The sequence below is a fragment of the Orycteropus afer genome, unplaced genomic scaffold (assembly GCF_000298275.1).
Source record: "Orycteropus afer afer isolate SDZICR_OR568_19922 unplaced genomic scaffold, OryAfe1.0 scaffold00368, whole genome shotgun sequence".
In the NCBI taxonomy this organism is placed as follows: Eukaryota; Metazoa; Chordata; class Mammalia; order Tubulidentata; family Orycteropodidae; genus Orycteropus; species Orycteropus afer.
Window position 1 is genome coordinate 1,260,680 of NW_006921955.1, and position 25,819 is coordinate 1,286,498.

The window sequence follows — 25,819 nt, forward strand, 5'->3', positions numbered from 1 at the left end:
TGGTCCATATATTTTTCTTTGCTGAGTTTAGTTTTTTGGCTAATGCTTTTACCCTTTTCTTCTTTATAGTTGGTTTTGTGCTTATTAAACTCATATGTTTTGCTTCCTTCTGCATTTGCTTAGAAGAATTTTTACTTTTCTTTTTGGTTACCTTGGAGTATATTTTTGTCTGTACATTTTTAGAACAGTGCGTACTTGAAGATATTGTCCTGTTTTCCTCTCCATTTGGGAGTCTATACCTGGTAGCATAGTGGCTAAGGCACTTGACTGCTAAGCAGAAGGCTGGCAGTTCAAACCCACTAGCCACTCCTTGGAAGGAAGATTGGGCAATACTACTTCTGTAGTGATACTGCCTTGGAAACCCAAGGAGGGGTCGCTATGAGTCAGGGCTGACTTGACGGCACATAACAACAACAACAACAACCTAGAAGTTTTATTCCCTCTGATAGGTTAGTTGCTGTTGTTGTGTGCTGATTGAGTTCCTTGGTTTTTAAGGTAGAATGTTTTATGGTCTTATTTTGAGTATCTATTTCTGATTTGGTTTTAAGTTGATGTCATGCAACCTGGTTTTGTTGATCTCTGTTGTGGGTTCTCTATTGGTAAGACTTCCTTAAGCATTTCTTGTAGGGTTGGTCTGGTTTTCACAAAGTCTCTTAGTTTCTGTTATCTGAGAATGCCTTGATTTCACCCTCATATTTGATGGATAATTTGGTTGGATATAGGATTCTTGGTTGGAACTTCTTTTCCTTCAGTGTTTTATATATACTGTCCCATTGCATTCTTGCCTGCATGGTTTCTGCTGAGTAATCGGAGCTCAGCCTAATTGTTTGATTGTTATAAGTAATATTTCTTTTTTCCCGAGCAGCTCTGTAAAGTTTTTCTTTGTCTTTGATTTTGGAAAGTTTGAGTATAGTATGTCTTGGTATTTTTCTCTTGGGATCTACCTTGTGTGGGGTTCTATGAGCTTCTTGGACAAACATCCTTTCTTCTTTCATGATATGGGGGAAGTTTTCTGTTAGCAGGTCTTCCACAATTTTCTCGGTGGTCTTTTTCTCCTCTTCTTGTTCTGGAATTCCAATGAGTCTAATATTGTTTCTTCTCATGTCATCGCACAAAATTCTTAGGTTCTCTTCATTTCTCTTAAATCTTTGTTCTGATTTTTCTTAATACAGGCTAGTGTCCAGAGATTTGTCTTCTGGTTGGGATATGCGTTCTTCAGCCATTTCTAACCTACTCTTTTGTGCTTCTACTGTGTTGTGTAATTCTGTCAATTTGGTACTCATTATCTGCATTTCGATGTTCATCTTCTGCATTTCTAACTGCTGTTTTGTATAAGTTCTGATTGTGTATTAATTTTAATATTCTTCTCCTGGATGATTTTCCTGAGTTCCTCTAGGGACCTGTCTGTGTTCTCCTTGTTTCTGTTTGGGATTTCCTTAGACTCTTGTACAGCTCTATAAACATATCTTCTAAATTCCTTCTCGGATAATTGTATTGCCTCCTCTTCCTCCACATATAAAGAGACCTTTGTTTGTGGTTTTGCTTCTAAAGCCTCGGCCTGTTTTTTTGTTTGATTTGAGGTTGCCCGTTGTTTCCTAGACATTTTGAGATTGTCTTTAACTGTTAGTTATGTGTTGATTTGTTTTGTCTTAGTTATATGGTTTAATATTTTGAAAAGGTGAAGCTGGTGTATTTTATTTTATTTAGTTATCAATTCTGGTATGCTTGGTAACTCTCCAGTTTTCTTTGTGTTGGTGGAGTCACTATGAGGAATGTGGATAAGGGTTTCTGTTTGTCTTAAAGAGAGGGTTTAGAGTTCAAACTGGGAGGTTTTATGATGGCTGAATGTGGTTTCTTCTATTGGGTGAGTGAGAAGGTGGACGTGGCAAAAGGAAAGCTTGCTGTTGCTAGGGACAGTTTCTAGGGCTTTGAGCGGGCTGCTACTGATGATGTTGTATTGTTACTTACAAGCCCCCGGCACAATTTCAGAAAAGATTCCAGTTGTTGGCGTGTCGCCACTCTCTGTCAGGCTCAGACACACAAAAAATACCCCCACTCGGCGCCAAAAAGCCGACCCAGGGTAACTTCCAGGCTCCGCGAGCTGACCCGGGTGTTTTCTCTCTCCACTCGCCTGCCCGTGGTGCCCTGCTCAACCTGCCCAAACCGTGATCAGCTTGGGAGTTTGTCTGTGAGACCACCCACCTGTGGCGCCAAAGATGTGCTCAGTTTCAACTGTGCTGGAGTTGGAACAGTGCCTATTAGGAATCTATGGTCCCAATATTAGTGTCAAAGTCACACGCAGACCTCTTGATGCCACTGACCCACAAGCCCTTTTAGTGACCCATTGAGGGGGGAGCGAGCCAACCCTCCTGGCACGCACCAGTTGGCTCTCTGCTTGGCATTCAGTGGTGCTGGATGTGCCCGTTCGCACCCAGCTGACCCAAGTTACCCATACAATCAGGTGCTAAAGGTCGATCCTTGTGGTGATCCCTGGTATGCTGGTGTGGTTGCTGGTATGCTGATATGGGGTGTCTTCTGCCTTGATCCAGGGGAGTCTCGGATAGCCATTCTTGCCTGCTGCTTGGTCCCCCAGGGAAGTCTCTAATGGCTTTTCTCAGCTGCCTGTCCATGTTCTGCAGAGTAGATCCTCTTTGTTTTTTTCTCCTGTATCTTTCCTCTAATTCTTCTCCTCTTATTTTGGTACACTCTGATTCAGTGAGCTGTTCAGAGCACCAAAATCCCTAATTCAAACTGCTGTACCTAGTTTTTCAAGCACTAAGTTTCTAGAGGGAAATAGTGTGGTAATTACTGAGGAGACTCTATTTTGAACTTGCATGTAATTTTAATGATATTGTTTGATAATTTCCACATTTTGTGGGATCACCTTTCTTTGGAATGGGTACAAATACAGATCCCTTTCAATCAGTTGGCCAGGTAGCTGTCTTCCAAATCTCTTGGCATAACCGAGTGAGTGCTTCTAGCAGGGCATGTTTATTGAAACATCTCAGTGGGCATTCCTTCAATTTCTGGAGCCTTGTTCTTTGCCAATTCCTTCAGTGCAGCTTCAACTTCTTCCTTCAGTACCGTTAGTTCTTGATCATATGGCACTTCCTGAAGTGCTTGAAGATCACCAGTTCTTTTTGGCACAGTGACTCTATGTATTCCTTCCATCTTCTTTTGATGTTTCTTGCATCATTCAATATTTTGCCCATGGAATCTTTCAGTATTGCAACTGGAGGCTTAAATTTTTTCCTCAGTTCTTTGAGCTTGAGAAATGTTGAGTGTGTTCTTCCTTTTTGGTTTTCTAAGTCCAGGTTTTTTTACACTTCATTATAGTAATTGGCTTTGTTTGCTCAAGCTGCTCTTTGAAATCTTCTGTTCACCTCTTTTATCTTGTCATTTCTTCCATTTGCTTTGGTTACGCTCCATTCAAGGGCAAATTTCAGAGTAGAGTCTCTTCTGACATCCATTTTGGTCTTTTCTTCTTTTCTCATCTTTTTAATGACCTCTTGCTTCCTTCATGAATGATATTCTTGATGTCATCCCACAGTTCTTCTGGTTTTTGCTTATTGATGTTCAATGCATAAAATCTATTCTTTAGATGGTCTCTAAATTCAGGAGGGATATACTCAAGATCATATTTTGGCTCTTGTGGACTTGTTTTAATTGTCTTCAACTTCAGGATGAACTTGTATATGAGCAGTTGATGGTCTGTTCCAAAATCAGCTCCAGGCCTTGTTTTGGCTGAAGATAGTGAGATTTTCCACCCCTTCTTGTTACAGATGTGGACAATCGGATTCCTCTGTATTCCTTCTGGTTAAGTCCATGTGTGTAGCCACTGTTTCTGTTGTTGAAAAAAATTTTGCAATGAATAAGTCTGTTCATGAAGAATTCTCATGTGATGAGAGTTGTTTTCTTCTTATTATTATTTAATGGCAAATCATGGAATTTCCTAGGAGTATTCTTTTAAGTATATCTTTAGAATATGCTTTTAGTAGAATTACTAGGTCAAAGGAGATGTGGACATAAATTCTGATTGATAGCAACAAATTGTCTTCTGATACAGTATTTTACAATTTTCCATAAACCAAAAAACCCGAACTCACTGCCATCAAGTCGATTAGACTCATAGCAACCCCTCCTTGGGTTGCTGAGGTGGTATCTCTACAAAAGTAGATTGCCCAATTTTCCTTCTGAGGAGTGGGTAGTGGGTTTGAACCACCAGTCTTCTGGTTAGAAGTCAAATGCCTTAGGCCCTACACCACTAGAGCTCCTACCATTTTCCATATTGGAGGAATTTTTATAATTGAGACGGATAGGTGATAGTAGTAGTAAAAATACTGTAACTTTGTTTTAAAACATGTTTAGAAACAAAATTTTCACTAGAGGGAGACATCTGGTTGTCAGAAAGTTAAAAAGCAATCTCAAGAATAAAATTATTTCACTTTACAGGATATTGTTGTAATATAATTACATTATCAGAATGTTACAATCAACAATGACTTTATAGATTATCTAGATCAATCCCATTATTTTATGTAGAGATTTTTAATGATTACCTGTATTTTTACAGTTTTTATAGTTGATGGGGTTTGGAACACGGAATCTGTTCCCCAGGTTTACTTTCTAATGTTGTCAACAATACTTATGAAGAACTATAATAACATCAGTATTAGAATACATCAGCATTCCGTAGTCCAAGCAGCATAGTAAAGGTAAGGGGTGAGAGTTTCTGAGGAAAGTGCCACATTAAATTTGTTTGCATACCTTCTCTTCCTGAAACCCAATGAAGTGAATTAAAAAAAATTGAAAAATGGGAAAAGTTTAAAATGAGGGTACAGTGCAGTGAATTGCTTGGTATGGCCCTTCTAGCCGTGGCCTTTGTGACTCCCACCAGATGATTGGGTGGGAATATGCCAGTGTGAGCTGCTGGTTGCCCAACAAGGGGACTGGACAATTTATTAGTAATGTAAATAAGGTACATGGTACCCTTATGGGTGTAGGACCATGTAAATAGGTGTTTGGAAGTCTAATGTGGGGTTGGTCAGTTTGCCATCTCCTAGGCTTATAATGAGCCATCCCAGAAGTGGAAAGAATAGGTCTCAATATCATCTGTGATGAAGAGCCAGATTTAGAGTGTGTCCATTGGACCTGATAACCTTGCACCAAACTTCTTCCATGTAGGAACCAGACAGAGCTGTGATGGAGGCAGCAAGTGATAATGAGAAGTAGCAGCAGAGTACTGGTGGCAGCAGAGGCACCAGAACCGAAAGACCAGCATGAGATACAGTGGTGGGCTTCCCAATCCACAGAGTGAGAAAGCTGAGTGCCTTCGGACAGGAGGCTCCTTAGTAGAGTAGGGAATCTCTGGGCATTATCCGTGAAGCTAATGTTGCTGACCCACTGAGGGAGAAAGCCAAGTGCCTTCAGGCCAAGGCTTAGTGGTGGCATAGGGTACCTCTAGGCATTTATTGGTAGAGCTAAAAGAGCTTCGTAACACTTGGCCAAGCAGTGCAGAGGCCACGTCAAGGGGCCTAGGGTCAGAGAGAGACCTGCCTTTGGGCTCAGCTGAGGGGAGGCTGTCCTGATTGAGAAACTTTATCGTGAACATTCCTGATCCTTAATTGTAACCTGTTCCTTCCCTAAAATACCCCATACATATAAGTATTATCTGTGAGTTCTGTGAGGCCATTGCAAAGGATTATCTATGGAACCCAGAAGAGAAGTAGAGAGTGCTATAGGAGGGATAGTTGGTGTCAGAATTGGTAAAAAGGTTGGAGGATGGTGGCATGTCTGACTACTGTCTCATAAGTATCAGCCTTGGGCTGTTGATGTAGATCTTGATCCTCCTCTCCCCTTGTAAAGTTAGAGAAGGTCAGTTGATGACACCCCTTGCACCATTTTTACAGAAGGACAATAAATTTCCAGTCTAAGGGCTTCAAAGAATAGCTGCCTGGTATGATTAAACTTGAACAAAAATGAAGGAAAACACTGAAAATCTGATATCATGTATTTTATGAGCAGTATATAACTTTTGCAAAGTTGATAATCCTCTTTCCTAAATGTCTATTAAGGTATAGAAAGAAATAAGAATTTCATGCTTAAACTGAATGCACCATTGTAGAACGAAGAATGTGGTACGTGAGGGCATAAATATGAGGGGCACGGGGGGAAGGTTACAGGGTAGGGAGGGTTACTGGGTTAGGGTTGGACATGGTAAATCGGGAGTGAAGCTAAATGTACACATAACGTTGAATATTAAACAAGCTCTTAAAAAAAAAAAAGGAATGTGGTATTTGAGGCTCTTTTAGTAACTGTGAAATCAGGTTGTTTATTAAGATCCTTTCCTTTGTTTAAAAAGGAGCTCTGGTAGTGGTTCTAACCTACCAGCCACTCTGAGGGAGAAAGATGAGACAGTCTGCTTTTGAAAAGATTTACAGCCTTGGAAAACCTATGGGGGAGCTCTGCTCTGTCCCATAGGGTCTCTATGAGTCAGAATTGACTCAGTGCCAGTAGGTTTGGTTTTTGTTTTTTGTTTACCAACTGCAGAGGATGGACCTGGTTAGCAGTACAACCCCAGAAAAACAAACTCACTGCCGTCGCTTGGGATCTGACTCATAGCGACCTCTCCTTGGGTTTCTGAGGCGGTATCTCTACAGAAGTAGATTGCCCAACCTTCCTTCCTAAGAGCGGCTTGTGGGTTTGAACCGCCAGCCTTCTGGTTAGCAGTCAAATGCCTTAGGCACTAAGCCACCAGAGCTCCAGAGCAGTACAACAGGCGGGAGAGAAATTGGAAAACAATATTTTGGGACTCTGCTTTCGAATGACTGAAAAGAGTCCATAAACTACGTTTATTTATTTATTTTTATTTTAAGAGTTTGTTTTACATTCGTTACATGTGCATTTAGTTTCACTCCACATTTACCATGCCCAACCCTAACCCAGTCTCCTTACCTCCCTGCCCAGTAACCCTCCCCTGGTGCCCATCATAGTTATGCACTTCTGTTTGTCCTGTATTTTCTCTGTGTGAATGTGCTCCTCTGGTGCCCTGTGGTATATTGAGCCAAGGTATGTATTTCCATAGAGTGTGTGGGTGCATCACTCTCTGTTGAGTGGTCTACATGTATATGTTGTTAACTGTTGGGCTGAGAGCCAGCCCCTCGGAGTAAGTTTTATTCCAGGCCCAGAATGTTATCCCAGAGCCATAGTATTGGGGAGTCTCACCTGACTTCATCTGAGCAGTAATTCTGGTCATTATTGAGTTTTTGGATTTTGTTCCACGCTTTTCCTCCCAGTCTATCCAGGATCTCCAGATTTGATCCTCTCCTGAGTGGTTGGCATTGGTAGCTGGGCACCATCTAGTTCTTCTGGTTTTGAGGGCCATCAGTGTCCTATGGCTGATTGTTTCCAAATGCCTTTTTTTTTTTTTTTTTTGCATTCTTCTTTGCTTCTGACACTAGGAGACCATTAGGTGCATCTTAGATGGCCACTTGAAAGCTTTTAAGACCCCAGTCACTAGTCACCAATGTAGTATGAAGAGCAAGGCTTTTATGTATTTTATTGTGCCAATTGAGTCTGCTGTCCCCCAGTACTATGGTCCTGAGTCGGTACATCTGTTGAATCTCTCTCCCACAGTGTCTGGGTGTCTGACGGATTACTCTATGTCTGTCTTCTGTAGTTTCTATAAAGGTTGCGGGTATTTTGTATTACTGGCATCTGTGCAAGATTAGCTGGCGCTGAATCTATCCTTGGTCTAGAGTATACTCCTGTTCACTGACCCCCATCTGATCCTCTCAGTTGTTTATGTGTTTATCTGTAGCCGGGTGTTTGGTTTTAATGGTATTGCAGTATTGTGGGCACACTGGTTGGTGTTAGTATCTGTCGTCTGTCTTCTATGTGCACAATTCAGTGTCCTCCCTTTTCCTAATGTTATCATGGTGCTCAGGGAATCTTTCCATACATCCTTTCCCTTACCCACGTTAGTGTGTGGGCCCCAACTAGCCTGGAATTAATCCCTCGCCTTCCCTCCCCACCCCAATAACCTACAAAGTGAGTTCCTTTTCTTAAGCAAACCCTTCTTTGACTTTTTCAAATAATGGGCTCGTACATATTTGTCCTTCTGCGATTGACTTATTTCTCTCAGCATAATGTCTTCCAGCTCATCCACGTTGTGAGATAATTTGCATATCCCTCATTGTTCTTTAATGTATTGTAGTATTCCATTGTGTGCATGTAGCATAACCTGGTTATCCACTCATCAGTTGATGGGCATTTAGGTTGTTTCCATCTCTTTGCTATAGTCAATTTTGTTGCAGTGAACGTAGGTGTACATATGTCTGTTCGTGCGCTGTCTCTCACCTCTTTAGGTTATATCCCTAGTAATGAAATTGCTGGGTCAAATGATATTTTTGTTTTCAGTTTTTTAACGAAACGGCATACCATTTGCCAAAAATAGCTGTACCGTTTTGCAGTCCCGCCAGCAGTGCACAAGAGTTCAATCTCTCTGCAGCCTCGCCAGCATTTATTTTCTGTCCTGTTGAACTTTGCTTTTATTGCTGGGGTGAGATGATATCGCATTGTTGTTTTGATGTGCATCTCTCTAATGACTAATGATCGTGAGCATTTCTCATGTGTTTGTTGGCCACCAGTATATCATCTTTGGTGAAGTATCTGCTCAAGTCTTTTGCCCATTTGTGAATTGGGTTATTTGTCTTTTGGTGTTGAGGTTTTCTATATATTTTGGAGATAAGTCCTTTATCAGGTATGTCATAGGCAAATATTTTCTCCCAGTGTCTATGTTCTCTTTTTATCCTTTTGATGAAGTCTTTTGATGTGCATAAGAATTTAATTTTTAAAAGGTCCCAGTCATCTAGCTTCTCTTGTACCTCCTGTGCATTCTGAGTTATGCTTGATAGTCTATTTATGCCATAAATTAGGGCCCCCAGATTTGCCCCTATTTTATCTTTGATGAATTTTATAGTTTTGGGTTTTACATTTGATCCAGCTTGAGTTTGTTTTTGTGTATGAGGTGAGGTATGGGTCTTGTTTCATTTTTCTGCAAGTGGATATCCAGTTTTGCCAGCACCATTTGTTAAAGAGGCTGTCTGTTCCTCATTTAATGGGTTTTGGACCTTTGCCAAAGATCATTTGTCCATAGATGGATGGGTCTACATCTGGACTTTTGATTCTGTTCCCTTGGTCTATCTCTCTATCATTGTACCAATACCATGCTGTTTTGAGTACTGTGGCTATATAGTAGTTCTTAAGATCTGGGAGTGTGAGACCTCTCACTTTGTTCTCCTTCTTAAGTGTTCTGCTTATCTGAGGGCTCTTTCCTTTACATATTAAGTTAGTAATTGGTTTTTCCATGTCCTTAAAAAATTTTGCTTGTATCTGGATTGGGATTGCATTAAATGTGTAGATTGCTTTTGGTAGTATTGACATTTTCACAATATTTAGTCTACCTAGGTTGGGCAATCTACTTCCGTAGTGTTACTGCCTTGGCAACCCAAGGAGGGGTCGCTATGAGTCGGGTCTGACTCGATGGCACATAACAACAACAACATCCATGAACGAGGAAGATTCTTCCATTTATGTAGTGCCCTTATTGTCTCGTGTAGTAGTGTTGTATAGTTTTCTTTGTATAGGTGTTTTGTGTCTCTGGTAAGGTTTATTCCTAGATATTTTATCTTTTTGGTAGCTATTGTAAATGGTATTGTTTCCTTTATTTCTTTATCAGGGGACTCTTTGTAGGTGTAGAGGAATCCAACTAATTTTTGTATGTTGACCTTGTATCCTGCCACTTTGCTGAACCTCTCTATTAGTTCCAGTAGTTTTTTTTTTTTTTTTTTTTATTGAGTCCCTTGGGTTTTCTATGTACAGGATCATATCGTCGACAAACAGAGATAGTTTTAATTCCTCTTTGCCAATTTGTATGCCTTTTATTTCTTTTTCTTGACATATTGCCCTGGCCAGGACTTCCAGTACACTTCCAATACCATTTAAATAGAAGTGGTGATAGAGGGCATCCCTGTCTGGTTCCCATTCATAAGGGGAAGGCCTTGAGTGTTTCTCCATTGATAATGATGTTGGATGTTGGCTTGGTATATATGCCTTTTATTATGTTGAGGAATTTCCCTTCTATCCTATTTTGCTGAGAGTTCTGAACAGGAACAGGTGTTGGATTTTATCAAATGCCTTTTGTGCGTCAATTGATATAATCATTTTTTTTCTTTTGTTTATGTGGTGGATTACATCAATTTTTTTTTTTTCTAATGTTGAAACACTTTGCAAACCTGGTATGAATTCCACTTGGTCAGGATGTGTTATTTTATTTTATTTTATATGTTGTTAGATTCTATTGGCTAGGATTTTATTGAAGAATTTTGCATCTATATTCATGATGGATATTGGTCTGTAGTTTTCCTTTTTAGTGGTGTCTTTCCCTGGTTTTGGTATTAGTGTTATGTTTGCTTCTTAAAATGAGTTTGGGAGTATTCCATCTTTTTCTATGTTCTGGAATAGCTCGAGTAGTATAGGTTTCATCTCCTCTCTGAATATTTGGTAAAATTCTCCAGGGAAGCCATGAGGGCCAGGACTTTTCTTTGTTGGAAGTTCTTTTATGACCTGCTCGATTTCTTCTTTTATTATAGGTCTTTTTAAGTATTCTGTCTCTGAGTGGGATAGTTTAGGTAGGTCTTGTGATTCTAGAAACTTGTCCATCTCTTCTAGGTTCTCAAATCTTTTGGAGTACAGTTTTTCCTAATAGTCTGTCAGTTTCTTTTTTATTTTAGTTAGTTCTGTTGTGATGACACCTTTTCATTTACTATCCTTTTCATTTACTATTCTTGTAATTTACATCTTCTCATTCTTTTCTCTTGTTAGATTTGCCAATGGTTTATCGACTTTTTTAATCTTTTCGAAGAACCAGATTTTTATTTTATTCGTTTTCTCTATGGTTTTTTTTTGTTTGTTTGTTTATTTTCTGTTTCATTTATCGCTGCTCTGATCTTTATTATTTCCTTACTTCTAGATACTGTAGAATTCTTTTGTTGTTCTTTTTCTAGTTGTTGGAGTTGATGGGTTAGAGTTGATTTTATTTCTTTTTTCGTTTTTGATGTATGCATTTATTGGTGTAAATTGACCTCTGAGTGCTGCTTTCTCTGTGTCCCATAGATTTTGGTATGATGTATCTTCATTCTCGTTTGTTTCTAGGAATTTTTTATTTCAGTTTTTATTTGTTCCGTTAACGCAGTAGTTTGTGAGCTTCCACATGTTTGCTGTTTTTTCTTTTATCTTCCTATTATTAATTTCTAATTTTATAGCATTGTGGTCCGAGAAGATGCTTTGTAGTATTTCAATGCTTTTGAATTTATTGAGGCTTGTTTCATATCCTAACATGTGATCTATTCTGGAGAAGGATCCATGTGCACTGGAGGAAAATGTGAATTGTGCTTTTGTTGGGTGGAATGGTCTCTGTATGTGTATGAGGTTGTGTTGGTTCATTGTATTGTTGAGTTCTTTTGTATCTTTGTTGAGTTTTTTTCTAGTTGATCTGTCCATCCTTGAAAGTGGTGTGTTAAAGTCTCCTATTACTACTGTTGTCTATTGTCTCTATTAATTACATTATTATTTGCTTCATGTGTTTTGGAGCACTTTCATTCGGTACAAAAATATTTATTATTGTAATGTCTTCTTTGTCAGTTGACACTTTCACCATCATATAATGTCCTTCTTTGTCTCTTATGATGTTTTCCCCTTAAAGTCTATTTTATCAGAAATTAATATTGCCATTCATGCTCTCTTTTGGTTACCGTTGGCTTGGTATGTATTTTTCCACCCCTTAATTCTTAATTTGTTTTTATCTTTGTGTCTAAGGTGGGTCTCTTGTAGGCTGCATATTGATGGGTCTTCTCTTCTTATCTAGTCTGCCACTCTCCTCTTGACTGGTGCATTTAGTCCATTCACATTGAGTGTAATTAGTTATAGATATGAATTGATTGCTACCATTCTATTGTGTTGTTTTGTCATGTTGCTGTGTTTCCTTGGTGCATATAGTTTTCTGTGCTGAGTTAGATTTGTTGCCAAATGCTGCTTCTCTTTTTTTCTTTATTGTTGGTTTTGTGCTTACTAAACCCATATCTTTTCCTTCCTTCTGAATTTGCTTAGGGGTATTGTTAATTTTCTCTGTGGTTACCTTGGAGTGAATTCTTATTTCTACATTTTTAGAACAGTGTGTTGTATGAGGACGTTGTCCTGTTTTCCTCTCCATTTTGAAGTTTGTACCTAGAAGGTTTATTCCCTCTAATAGGTTAGTTGCTGTTGTTGTGTACAGATTGGCTCCCTTGATATTTAGTGTACAGTGTTTTATGGTCTTATTTTGAGTTTCTATTTCTGATTAGGTTTTAATGTTGATGTCATGTGTCCTGATTTTGTTGATCTCTGTTGTGGGTTCTTTATTGGAAGGACTTCGTTAAGCATTTCTTATAGTGTTGGTCTGGTTTTCACAAAATCCCTTAATTTGTTTGTCTGAGAATGTCTTGATTTCACCTTCATATTTGATGGATAATTTGGCTGAATATAGGATTCTTGGTTGGAAGTTCTTTTCCTTCAGTGTTTTATATATGCCTTCCCATTGCCTTCTTGCCCTCATGGTTTCTGCTGAGTAATCAGAGCTCAGCCTAACTGTTTGATTATTATAAGTAGCATTTCTTTTGTCACAGGCACTTGCAAAATTTTTTCTTTGTCTTTGGTTTTGAAGAGTTTGATTATAATATGCCTCTATATTTTTCTCTTGGGATCTATCTTGTGTGAGGTTCTATGGGCTCCTTGGACAAATATCTTTTCTTCCTTCATGATATAGGGGAAGTTTTCTGTTAGTAGATCTTTCACAGTGTTTCAGTGTTTTTTTTGGCCTCTTCTTGTTCTGGAATTCCAATGATTCTTATGTTGTTTCTTTTTATGTCACCCCATATAACTCTTAGGTTCTCTTCATTTCTCTAAAATCTTTGTTCTAATATTTCTCCATACAGGCTGGTGTCCAGGGATTTGTCTTCTAGTTGGGAAATGTGTTCTTCAGCCAGTTCTATCCTCTTTTGTGCTTCAACTGTATTGTGTAATTGTGTAATTTTGGTATTAATCTTCAGGATTTTTAATTGCTATTTCTGTATGAGCTCTGATTGTGTATTAATTTTGTTATCTTGTTCTTGAATGTTTTTCCCATGTTCTTCCAGGGACCTGTCTGTGTTCTCCTTGCTTCTGTTTGCGGTTTCCTTAGGGTCTTGTAAAGTTCTATAAACATACCTTCTAAATTCCTTCTCAGATAATTCTATTGCCTCCTCTTCTTCATGTTTAATGAGACCTTTGTTTGTGGTTTTGCTTCTAATGCCTTGTCCTGCTTTTTTGCTTGATTTGAGGTTACCTGTGGTTTCCTAAACATTTTGAGGTTGTCTTTAACTGTTAGTTATGTATAAATTTGTTTTATCTTTGTTTTATGATTTAATATTTTGTAAAGGTGGAGGTGGTGCATTTTATTTTTTTGTTTATTAATTCAGGTGTGCTGGGTTGCTATGCAGTTTTCTTGGTGATGATGGAATTGCTGTGTGGAATGTGGATGTAGTTCTGTATTTATCATAAAGGCAGTTTAGGCTGGCAGGTATTATGGTGGCTGAATGTGATTTTTCTTTTGGATGAGTGAGGGTAGGCAGAGAAGGTGGGAGAAGAGAGAAGGAAGAAAAGCTCTAAGTTGCTAAGAGTGGTTTCTAGAGCTTTGAGAGGGCTGCTAATGTTGACATTGTATTGTTATTCACAGGCCTGCAGCTCAAATTCAGCAAGACTCCAGTTGTTAGGGGGCAATACTTTACACCTGATTCAGACACTTGCAAGAAATCTGCTCTTGAGGCCCTTCTTGCCAAAAAGCTGACCTAAGATAACTGCCCCTGCAATCTGCTGCAGGACTTCTGCCAGGGCCTACCCACTTGCAGCATTCATGATCTCTCTGCTTGGTTTTCAGTGGTGCTGGAGCCAGAGAAATGTCTGCTCACACACAGTGGACCCAAGTTGACAGATAAAAGCAGGTGCTGAAGGTAGATCCATGGGGTGACTGCTGGTACCCTGGTGTGGTGCACCTTTTCCCCTGACCCAGGGAGGTCTCCTATGGCTCTTCTCATCTGCTGGTCAGCCCTCCCCCAGGGAGGTCTCCCATTGCCTTTCTCTCCTGCCAGTGTGCGCTCCGTAGGGCAGATTCCCATTTTTGTTATTTTTCCCTTGCCCCTTTCTCCTTTCTAATCCTACATCCCTTACCTTGGTGCACTCTGATTCAGTGAGTTGTTTAGAGCACCAGAATCCCTATTTCCAACTATTGCACATAGTTTTTCAGGCACTAACATGCTAGAGGGAATTTGCATGGGGACTACTGATGAGATGCCATTTTTAATCCACAAACCATGTTTAAAAAAATAAAATTATAGCCATCAAAATTCATGAACGTTATATTGATCTGGTCATTTGAGAGGGTGACCTGTTTATTATAATGGGTTAGAGACCAGATTCCAATACATGTCTTCCTCCCCAGCAAGAAAAGAAGGTGTGCTTCTGATGTTTTTCCCCTTCCTTTCCCTTTCCTGTCCTTTTTCCTCACCTCTTTTCCCTTCCTTCTCTCCCTTTTCTTTTCCTTCCTTCCTTTTTTTTTTTTTTTTGTTAACAGTTGGTCTATATTGAGATACAATTCACGTAACATAGGATTCATTCATTTAAAGCCTATAGTAAAAATTATTGAAATGAGGAACATTTTTATCACCTGAAAAAGAAACCCCTATATCCTCTAGTACCCTCATCTCCCATCCCAGTCCTGAGCAACCACTACTCTACTTTCTGTGTTTATATTTGTGTTTCTTGATATTTAATGGAATTATGCCATTTGTATCAAAATATGTGTTCTTTTATTACTGACTTCTTTGACTTAACATACTGTTTTCAAGGTTCATCCACATTGTAGAATGCATCAGTACTTCATTGAATTTTATGGCTAAAAAATATTCCTTTATGTGGTTGTACCAAATTTGGTTTATCCATTAATTAGCTACGTTCTTAATGTAATTGGTTCAGTGGGTGGGTTGCCATTCACATAGCACAAGAAAATGGGGCTGCTGCCCAAAGTTGAGAGAGTAGAGCTGCTATGTTAGTCAGTCAGGAGCTAACAGATGCTGAGGGTGTGGGGTCATCATTCAGGTAGACAAGGAGATGGGCCACACAAAGCCAGAGGAGGAGGGTTGATGCCCCAGTGAACTGGGAAGGCATGATATCCTTGGCTGAGAGGCCGTCATCCAGCCTCCAGAGAGCATGGAAGGCATAGCCATTGCTCATATGAAAAACAGAATTATTATTAAGACTTGAGAGCCTTTTTCTTTTTTCTTTTTTATTAATTTTATGGTGACGTGAGTGAAAGTTTACAGAGCAAATTCATTTTCCATACAGCAATTCAAACACATTTAGTTTCATGATTGTTCTGGTTACCTAGTGCCACTCTGACAAGAATATACCACAAATGGGATGGCCTTAACAACAGGAGTTTATTCTCTTACAGTTTGGAGGCTTTAAATCCAAGTTCAAAATGCCAGGCTCTAGGGGCTGGTGAAAGCCCCTCAACCTTGGGTTCACCTCTGCCTCCTGCTCCTGGCCTACAGAAGCTAGAGGCTTTTCTTTGCTCAGACAGCTGCTGGCTGCTGAGGCTGCCAAGCCCAAGGTTGACAAGTAAAACGGCACAGTCCCAATGTTACCAAACCACATGGCAGGCCATTAATTCAAATTCATTGTAAGTCCCAAGGTTAGCAGAGTATGGCAGTCTGCTGAACAACGACATGGCTACATGCAGGGTCCAAGCGTACCATATGCTACAGACCGTTCCCAAAGCTGCTGCTTATATACAGGAAGCAGACCACATCGCAAAGACAGCTACTCTGATGCTTGTGGTAGATCCCACCATGGAGTTGATTGCCAGTCTCATCATGGGGAATAACTACCACCAGCTGCCCAGCCACTCAACCAGGCCCAGCCAAGTTAACACAAAAACATAACCACCACAATGACATCGCCTGCTATTCCCCATAATATAATAGCTCTCTTTCCACTTCCTCTTTGTAGTTACCTCTTCCCTGTGTCCTTCTTTCCTAAGCATTCCTGCCACCTGCGCTGTCTCCCTGTGCAAATAGTACCCTTCTGTTCTCCATGATTGATCATTCTAAGCAGTGTATCTATCTGATGTAAATGTTGACCCTATATGCCTGTCTGTTCTTTGGTTGAAAGCCACTGGGAGTGAGTTCAACTCAAGACCTGAAGGGTAACTAGGCGATATAGTCTCATGGATTTCACCAGGCTCCATCAGACCAGTAAACCTTGTCTTTTAATGATTTTGAGTTTAGTTCCACACTCTTCTCTCACTCTATCCAGGATATCTTTCAGTGATCCCTTTCCTAGTGGTTGACAGTGGTATCTGGGCACCATGTACCATAGAGTGAGAGAAGAGACTTCTGGTCTCATGGTCATATAGGGTGAGTTTTGCATGGTCTGCTAGTCCCCTAGACTAATTGTTTCCATGTATTTTTGGTTTTCTTCATTCTTCTCTCCTCTGGACGAGGAGAGACGCTTTGTTACATCTACATGACGACTTGCAAGCTTTTTCTTTCCTCCCATGCACTCCTGCCCCCTGAGCTGTCTCCCTGTGCATACTCAGCCCTTCTATTCTCCCATGATTGATCTGCCCAAGGAGTGTATCTACCTAATGTAAATGTTCAGCTCATATGCCTGTCTTTTGTTTGGCTAGAAACCATAGGAGTGGGTTCAATTCTAGACCTGAAGGGCAGCTAGGCCCCATAGTCTCAGGGGTTTCACAGGGTCTATCTGACCAGCAAACCTGGATCCTTTTTTTTTCTTTTAAATGATTTTGAGTTTTGTTCCACCTTGTTCTCCCACTCTATCCAGGATCTCCTACATAGATCCCCCTCTGAGTGGTTGACAGTGATATCTGGGCACCATCTAGTTCTGGTCTCATAGTTGTATAGGCTGAGGATGCCATGGTGTAATAGTCCCTGGGACTAATTATTTTCATGTGTCTTTGGTTTTCTTCATTCTTCTCTGCTCAGGATGAGGAGAGACCCATCGTTACATCTAGGTGGCTGCTTCCAAGCTTTTAAGACTCCAGTTGCTACTTGCCAAAGTAGGATGTGGAACAATGTTTTTGTGTAGTATGTTCTACCAATTAAACTTGATAGCTCTTGTGACCATGGTGCTGAGCCCACAAGTCCAATTATTTGCTACTTCAGGTTAGTTGGCTATGGCAAACAAGTTACCATAACTTTGCTCCTTTTTATTTTGATTTTTTTTAAATTCTTACAGAACATACAAATGTGTATGTAGAGTTGTCATCTGCCGACTTTATATACAGTCATGGATATATTCCCTTTTGCCTCAAAAAAACCAAACACACTGCCATCCAGTCCATTCTGACTCATAACAACCCCCATTGGGTTTTCAAGGCAGTAAATCTTTACAGAACTTGATCGCCCAATCATCCTTCTGTCCCTTTTGCCTAGACATACCTAATCATTCAGCCTGTCTACCCATTATTTTACCCATAGATTAATGTATCTTATTACTTATAACACAGTATTGTATATGTAAAAGGGCTTATCTTTTTTGTTTGTACCCTTTCTGTACCTCTATGTGTCCTCCTTTTCCTTAGTGTTATTTTATTGGTCACTTGCTCAACACTTGTCTCTACCTGTCTAACAGTGTTTTCTCTCTTCCCCTCCCATCCCTGGTAACCAGCAAAGAAAGTTTCCACCCATATATCAACTTTTTTTGACTTTTGACAATAGTGAACTAATACAGTGTTTGTCCTTACTATGGTTGACTTATTTCACTCAGCATAATATCCTCCAAGTTCATCCATGTTATGTGGTGTTTTTGCAGATTCTACGTTATTCTTTAGTGTTGCATAGTATTCCATTGTGTGTATGTACCTGTTCTGGTTACCTAGTACTGCTCTAACAGAAATACCACAAATGGGATGGCTTAAATAAATAGGAGTTTATTCTCTTACAGTTTTGGAGGCTTTAAGTCCAAGTTCAAAGTGCCAGGCTCTAGGGGCTGGGTGAAAGCCCCTCAACTTTTGGCTTGAGCTCTGTCTCCTGCTGCCATCCCACTGAAGCTAGAGGCTTTTCTTCACTCAGATAGCTGCTGGTTGCTGAGATGACAAGCCCAAGCTTTACAAGTAAAAAGGCACAGTCCCGATGTTACCAAACCACACAGCAGGCCGTTAACTCAAGTCCATTAAAAGTCTCAAGATCGGCAGAGCATGGGAGGCTGCTGAACTATGGCTCAGCTACATGCATGGTTCAAGACTGCCATAAGCTAGAGATCGTTCCCCAAGACTTCTCCTTATATACAGGAAGCTGACTACATTCCAAAGCAGCTACTCAGCTGCTCCCAGTAGATTCCACCATGCAGTTGATTACCAGTCTCATAATGGGGAATACTACATCCAGCTGCCCAGGCACTCAACTAGGCCCATCCAAGTTGACACACAAACTGAATAACACAGTAGCATAGTTTGGTTATCCATTCTTCTGTTGATGGGCACTTAGGTTTTTTCCATGTGTTTGATATTATGATTAGGGCTGTGTTGATCATTAGTGTGCATGTATCTTTTTATGTCCTGGCTCTCACTTTAAGATACATACCTTGTAACAGAATTTCTGGATGAAATGGTATTTCTATTTCCAACTTCTTAAGGAATCCCCATACTGCTTTCCACAGTAGTTGTATCATTTTACAGTCCCACCAGCAGTGTATGAGAGTCCCAATCTCTCCACATCCTTGCCAGCATTTGTTATTTTCTGTCTTGTTGAACTTTGCTATTAGTGCACTGGGTGAGTTGGTATCTCATTGTTGTTTTGATTTGCATTTCTCTAATGGCTAATGAAGGATCTCTAGTAGCATTGTGCCTAAGGCACTTGACTGCTTCCCAGAAGGTTGGCAGTTCAAACCCACCAGCCACTACTCAGAAGGAAGGTTGGGCAATCTACTTCCATAGTGATACTGCCTCGGAAACCCAAGGAGGGGTCGCTATGAGTCGGGTCTGACCCCACGGCAAATAACAACAACAATGGCTGATGATCATGAACATTTCTTATGTTTCTTGGCCACCTGAATATCTTCTTTGGTGAATTGTCTGTTCATCTCTTCTGGTGACTTTTTAATTGGATTGTTTGACTTTTTGATGTTGAGGTGTTGGAATTTTTTATAAACGTTAGAGATATGCCCTCTGTCATGTATATCATTGTTGAATATTTTTTTCCCAATCTGTAGTTTCTGTTTTACTCTTTTGGATAAATCTTTTGAAGCATATAAAAATTTAAGTTTTAGAAGGGCCGTAGTTTATGTTCTGCTATTTGTGCATGTTGCATGATGTTTGATAGTCTATTTTCTGCCATAAATTAGGGCACATAAGTTTGCCTCTATTTTGTTCATTGATGAACTTTGTAGTTTTATGTTTCATATGTATTTGATCCATCTTGATTTCGTTTTGGTGTATGGTGTAAAGTATGGACTTGTTTCATTTTTCTGTGAAGGGATCACCAGTTTTGCCAGCACTATTTGTTAGAGACCATTTTTTCTCCATTGCATGGATTTTGATCCTTTCTCAAAGATCAGCTGACCATACATGGATGGATGTATTTCTGGGTTCTCAGTTCTATTCCACAATGACACTGTGTGTGTCATTGTACCAATACCAGCCTATTTTGACTACTGTGACTGTATGGTAGGTTTTGAAATCCGTGAGTGTGAGACCTCCTACTTTGTTCTTCTTTTTCAATAGTGCTTTGCTTATCTGAGGCCTCTTTCCATTCCATATAAAACTAGTGATTGTTTTTTCTTTATCTTTAAGGAATGTTGATAGAATCTGGATTGGAATTGCATTGAGTGTATAGATTGTTTTGGGTAGTATTGAAATTTTCACAATGTTTAATCTTCCTGTCCATAGGCATGGTATATTCTTCCATTTATGTGGATCTCTTATAGTTTCTTCAAGTAGTGTTTTGTTTGTAATTTTCTTTGTATAGGTCTTTTGAGTCCCTGGTAAAATTTTTTCCCTTTTTTTTTTTTTTTGGTAGCTATTATAAATGGTATTCATTTCCTCATTTGCTTTTCAGTAGTCTCTTTGCTGATATAAAGGCATCCAACTGGTTTTTGTTTGTTGATCTTGTATCCTGCTATTGTACTAAATCTCTCAATTAGTTCCAGTAGTTTTCTTCTTTTCTATTGGTTTTTCTGTGTATAGGATCATATCTTTTGCAGATAGGGATAGTTTTACTTCTTTATGAATTTGGATGCCTTTTTTTCCCCTTTCTTGCCCTATTGCCCTGGTTAGGACTTCCAGTACAATGTTGAATAGAAGTGTTGATAGGGGCTGTTCTTATCTGGTTCCTGTATATAAGGGGACTGGTTTCAAGTCTCTCTCCCTTGAGAATAATGTTGGCTGTTGGTTTTGTGTATAGGCCCTTTATGATGAGGAATTACTCTTCTATTCCTATTTTTCTGAGAGTTTTTATCAGGAATGGGTGTTGGATTCTATCAAATGCCTTTTCTCCTTCTGTTGATATGATCATGTGATTCTTTTCCTTTATATTACTTATGAGCTTGATTATGTTGATTGATTTTTTAATGTTGAACCATCCTTGCATATGTGTTATGAATCCCACTTGGTCATCATGTAGTATTTTTTGGTATGTTGTTAGAGTCTGTTGACTAGAAGTTTGTTGAAGATTTTTACATCTACGTTCATGAGGTATATTGGTCTGTAGTTTTCCTTTATAGTGATGTCTTTGCCTGGTTTTGGTATCAAGGTTATGCTTGTTTCATAAAATGAATTTGGGAGGATCCTGTCCTTTTCTATGTTGTGGAATAGTTTGAGTGAACTTTTTTTTCCCCCTCCATTTTTTTCCATTTGTTAATGGAAATGTTTGTTCCATCACTGTATTTTGGAAGCAGAGAGCTTGTATTTTAGGTTTCACAGATTCACAATAGAAAGAAATACTGCCTCAGCTTGGGATATATCCAGAGTCTCACCAATACTCAGATAATTCAAAGATAAGATTTTGGACTTAGAGGTGATGCTAGAATTATTTAAGAGTTTTGGGATAATGAACAAGATATATATGTTGTGCACTTGGGAAGGACATGAATTTTATGGGGTCAAACGGTTGAATATTATAGAGTAAATTTTGTCCTCCTTAAAATATGTGTTGGAATTTTTAACTTTTATACTCATGCATATAGAGTCCTCTTTGGAAACCCTTCATGATATGAAAAAAATAAATTTCTGTTCTTTAAAGCCACCTACATGTGGCACTGGGTATATAAGACAATAGCACAAAATTCTTTAAACTTCATATAAAAAACAAAATGCAACCACTTCTGTGGAGTTAGAGCTGACTCATAGCGACCCCTCTTTGGGTTTCTGAGGCTGTATCACTGTGAAAGTAGATTGCCCAACCTTCTTTCCGAGGAGTGGTTGGTTGGTTTGAACCACCAGCCTTCTGGTTAGCAGTCCAATGCCTTAGGCACTGCACCATCAGAGCTCCCAAACTTCATATGGGGCATGTATAAAAATATTGCTATATAAATGAAGAAAATCAATGAGAAAATGCTGATAAATTGGAAGAATTAATCGAGGAAGTACAATAATAAACTATATAAAAACTGCCCTTACTCTCAAATTTTTAAAAAATATTAAATAACAGGAAAATATTGCTAAAGGATAGAGAAGATAAAGCAGAAACAAAATTATTATAGTACTGAAAAGTACATTACAAATAAAAAGGAGTAGAATATAGAGGATAAGATTGAGGAAGATCACCTGTAAAAGTAATTTAAAAGAAGATAATAAATGTGGAGGACAGATGATGCCTAGGTAATATACAGATTAGGTGATTTTTCAAAAAACAGGAAAAAAAAAAAGTTAAGTAATATGCCAAAGCATAATTTAAGAAAATTTGGTAGAGTAGAGGGTAAACCCTGAATTTGCAGTTCATTTGAACAGTTAATTTAACAATTTTCATTATTGGGGTTGCTCTGGAATTTTGTTACAAGCAGCACTGTGATGAATATCATTATTCATAAGTGATTATCATCATTTCTTATTAAATTCCTAGAATTTGTAGTGCTACAGTTAATAAACTGAATATTTCAAGTTATGTATTGCCAAATTCTTAAAACTGGTTTTTATCAATTTATACTCACTGATAGGTTTGAATGTCATCTCACTAAATCCTTAACAGCATTATTAACATTCTGCAATCTTTTTTCATGGTATTTCCAAAAATGTTATATTATTTTTTAAATTTACTTTTACTTGTTAGTTAGGGTGCTCTGGTGGCATAGTGCCTAAGGCATTTGACTGCTAACCAGAAGGCTGTTTGTTAAAACCCACCAGCCACTCCTCGGAAGGAAAGTTGGGCAATCCACTTCCATAGTGATACCGCCTTGGGAACCCAAAGAGGGGTCGCTATGTGTCCGATCTGACTCAGTGGCAGTGCATTTTGCGTTTGTTACTTAGGATTGTGAGGCTGGCACAAGACTGGGTAATGTTTCATTCTGTTGTGCGTAGGGTCGCTATGAGTCGGAGATGACTCAAGGACATCTAACAACAACAACATGCATTTTTTTATTCTTTGCCATTTTTCTTTTCCAAGTTTATGGAAAACAGTTTTCTCACTTTATTGCTATTTTAATTTTCAGATATTTTTTATACCGATATATTGCATTTTTTGTGTAATCCCATTTACTTTTGTTTCTTCTATTATTTTTTTTTTGTGTTGGAAATTCTTCCTCACTCAGTGATCAGTTGTATGTTTATATTTTCTCTTAGTAATTTATGGTGTCAGTGCTTACATTTAAGTAAGTATTTTATTTGTGGTCCATTTTTGTTTTTTGGTATGGAGTAACAATATAACTTTATTTTTTCCACAAGTAATCAACATTTTCAGTATTATTTATTCATTAGTCTATCCCTTTTCTATTGCTTGGTGACATTTCATTTTGTATATTGTGAACTATTTCTCTTTTGTTTCATTTAAAAATTTTATTGTACTCTAATAGATAAACTATTTTTTTCTTTATTTTAGAATGAAGAAAACTTATCTTCTGTTATTACTGACCTGAATATAATAATGGAACCCACAGAGTATTCAGAATTAAGTGAATTTGTATCTAGGTAAGCTATTTTACAAACTTATTATTTTAGGAACTGTTTTCACTTTATAGTTTTAAGTTTAAGTGTTTTTAAAATTTCTTTTTAGGTAAATAAGTCTTGTCTAAAAACATAACACCATAAATGTGGCTCATATTTATTAAAAGATTATATTCTTTATTTATGACTATCATTCCTTCATTCAGCAAATATTTATTTTTGTATGCTCACTATGGGCTAGGCATTAAAGTTAAAACATACAACAGATATGATCTTTAGACCTTATAGAATTTCTAGCCTAGTGGCGAAATTGGTTATTAATAAAATAATCACAGAAATAACCTAAAATTTCAGCTATGTTAAATGCTATAAAGGATAGTTACAGACAGAATACTGTTGCAGAATATATCAGTAATGTGACTATTAGGGAGATCATGGGAAGATTTTCTGAAGCTTGAGCTGAAGTCTGAAAAACAAGTGTGTGTAATCTAAGAAGGACAGAAGAAACAACTTGTGCATAGGCACTGTGCCTGGACAGGCATGGCATCTGTGAGCAACTGATAGGCAGGGTGACTGGAGGGGAGCAGAAGCAGGAGAATGTGATATAAAATGAGGCTGGAAAAGTATGTCAAATCTGTACTTATGTGGTGTTTGGTAGAAAGAGTTTGATTTTGGTCCTAAAACTAGAATAAAACTGTTGAAGTTTTAAACAGACCTGGGAGAGGAAGGTAGACGTGTCACATTCTAAAAAGGATTACCCTGTATGCTGCAGGAAGAGTGGATTATATGGGTCTAATAGTGGTTGTTGTTGTTGTTAATTTCCATAGCGTTGGCTCTGACTCATGGCAAGCTTATGTATAACACAGTGAAACATTGCTGAGTCCTATGCCGCCTGCATGATCATTGATATGCTTGAGCCCATTGTTGTAGCTACTGTGTCAATCCATCTCATTGAATGTTACCCTCATTTTCACTGACCCTCTAACAGACGCGATGCCCTTTTCTAGTGATTGATCTTTCCTGATGACAAGTCCAAAGTAAGGAAGACAAACTTTCACCATACTCACTTCTAAGGATAATTCTGGTTTTATTTATTCTGAGACTAATATTCTTTACCAAACCACAAGTCAAATGCCTCAACTCTTCTTTTTTCATTACCCAGGTTTCACATGCATTTGCAGCAATAAAAAAGACCCTGACTTCTTAACTAGTAAAGAATGTCTGCCTTAAGCATTGTGCTCTTTTCAGAACTATCTATATGAGATCGTATTGACAACAACAACTTAGGGAACAGTGAAGTTAAGTTAATGGAAAAGGAACAATTTGGAAAAACAGGGTGAGAATAGTTGCACTATCACAGGGGGTTCTGAGATGCCGGATAGGGTCTTTGTCTTCTACGGACAAAGAATTGAACAGGAAAGGCAAAATGTCCACATGAACCAAAGTTTATTAAAGAGAAAGGAGAGAAGAGGGGCTCACAAGGTACAGACAGAGAGGGGCCTCCACCTATGCTAGCCTTAAGCCTCTTTCTGAACAGAGGATTTCCTAGGGCTTACAAAAGTTTTTAGGAGCTCTGGTAGCGTAATGCCTAAGGCACTTGACTGCTAACCAGAAGGCTGGCAGTTCAAACCCACCAGCCACTCCTTGGAAGGAAGATGGGTCAATCTACTTCTGTAGTGATACTGCCTCAGAAACCCAAGGAGGGGTCGCTATGAGTCGGGTCCAACTTGACGGCACATAACAACAACAACAACAACAACCACAAAAGTTTTTAGGTGGGGAAAAAAGCATCATCTTTATTCATGAAATTGGTTGGGGTTTCTGGGAAAGCGGTGGGGTTATGAAAATCATGCACACACAGGAAATAACCAAGATGGATTCCATTGGAAAGGCTGTTGAAACAAAGATGAAATTCATTGCAAAGGCTGCTGGAATGCTTGATATGACTTATTCTGGGATATTGTGCATGTGTAATGTCTCTGGACCCTAGTTCAAGTACCAGTGAGGGACTCCTGTTTTTGACTGCCACTATTGGAAGGTCACTTTGTCAGTCACATTGAATTTTACTGTGGATGCTCTGTACCTGGTGAGGAACTTGAAGGAAAAATCAGGAGGTTTATCAGCATTTTACAACTGGTTAAACATTTAAAACTGGCCTTTTGAGATGTGAGCCCCTATCTTGCCTAAAGGAGCTCTGGTGGCATAGTGGATAAGGCATTTGACTACTAACCGGAATGTTAGCAGTTCAAACTCACTAGCTACTCTGCAGAAGGAAGATGGGGCGATGTACATCTGTAAAGAATTAAAGCCTGAGAAACCCAATGAGCGTCCCTTATGAGTCAGAATCGACTCAATGACACTGAGGGTTTGTGTGTGTGTGTGTGTGTGTGCACTTAAGGGCCTGACTTGTTAGTCTCAAAACCAGTTCTTGCACCAGCAGTGAGTTATGTGGTGGTCTGCAGGTAGGCTTAGATTCCAAGAATACTGAATCAGAGGCTGCTTGATTCAGCCAGTATGATTCCCTGCCTGACTCAGCACAACTTGAAGAGCATAATGAAAGTCACAGAATTT

At 38.9% G+C, this 25,819-nt stretch overlaps 1 protein-coding gene across 1 annotated transcript in view; it reads left to right on the forward strand.

Moving 5' to 3' along the window:
• LOC103207414 (centromere protein P) overlaps positions 1 to 25,819 on the forward strand; it is a 617,074-nt gene that overhangs the window by 58,431 nt on the left and 532,824 nt on the right. The window contains exon 4 of the mRNA XM_042782559.1: positions 23,184 to 23,272. Coding sequence (XP_042638493.1) covers positions 23,184 to 23,272 — 89 coding nt within the window. The remainder of the gene's footprint in view (positions 1 to 23,183; positions 23,273 to 25,819) is intronic.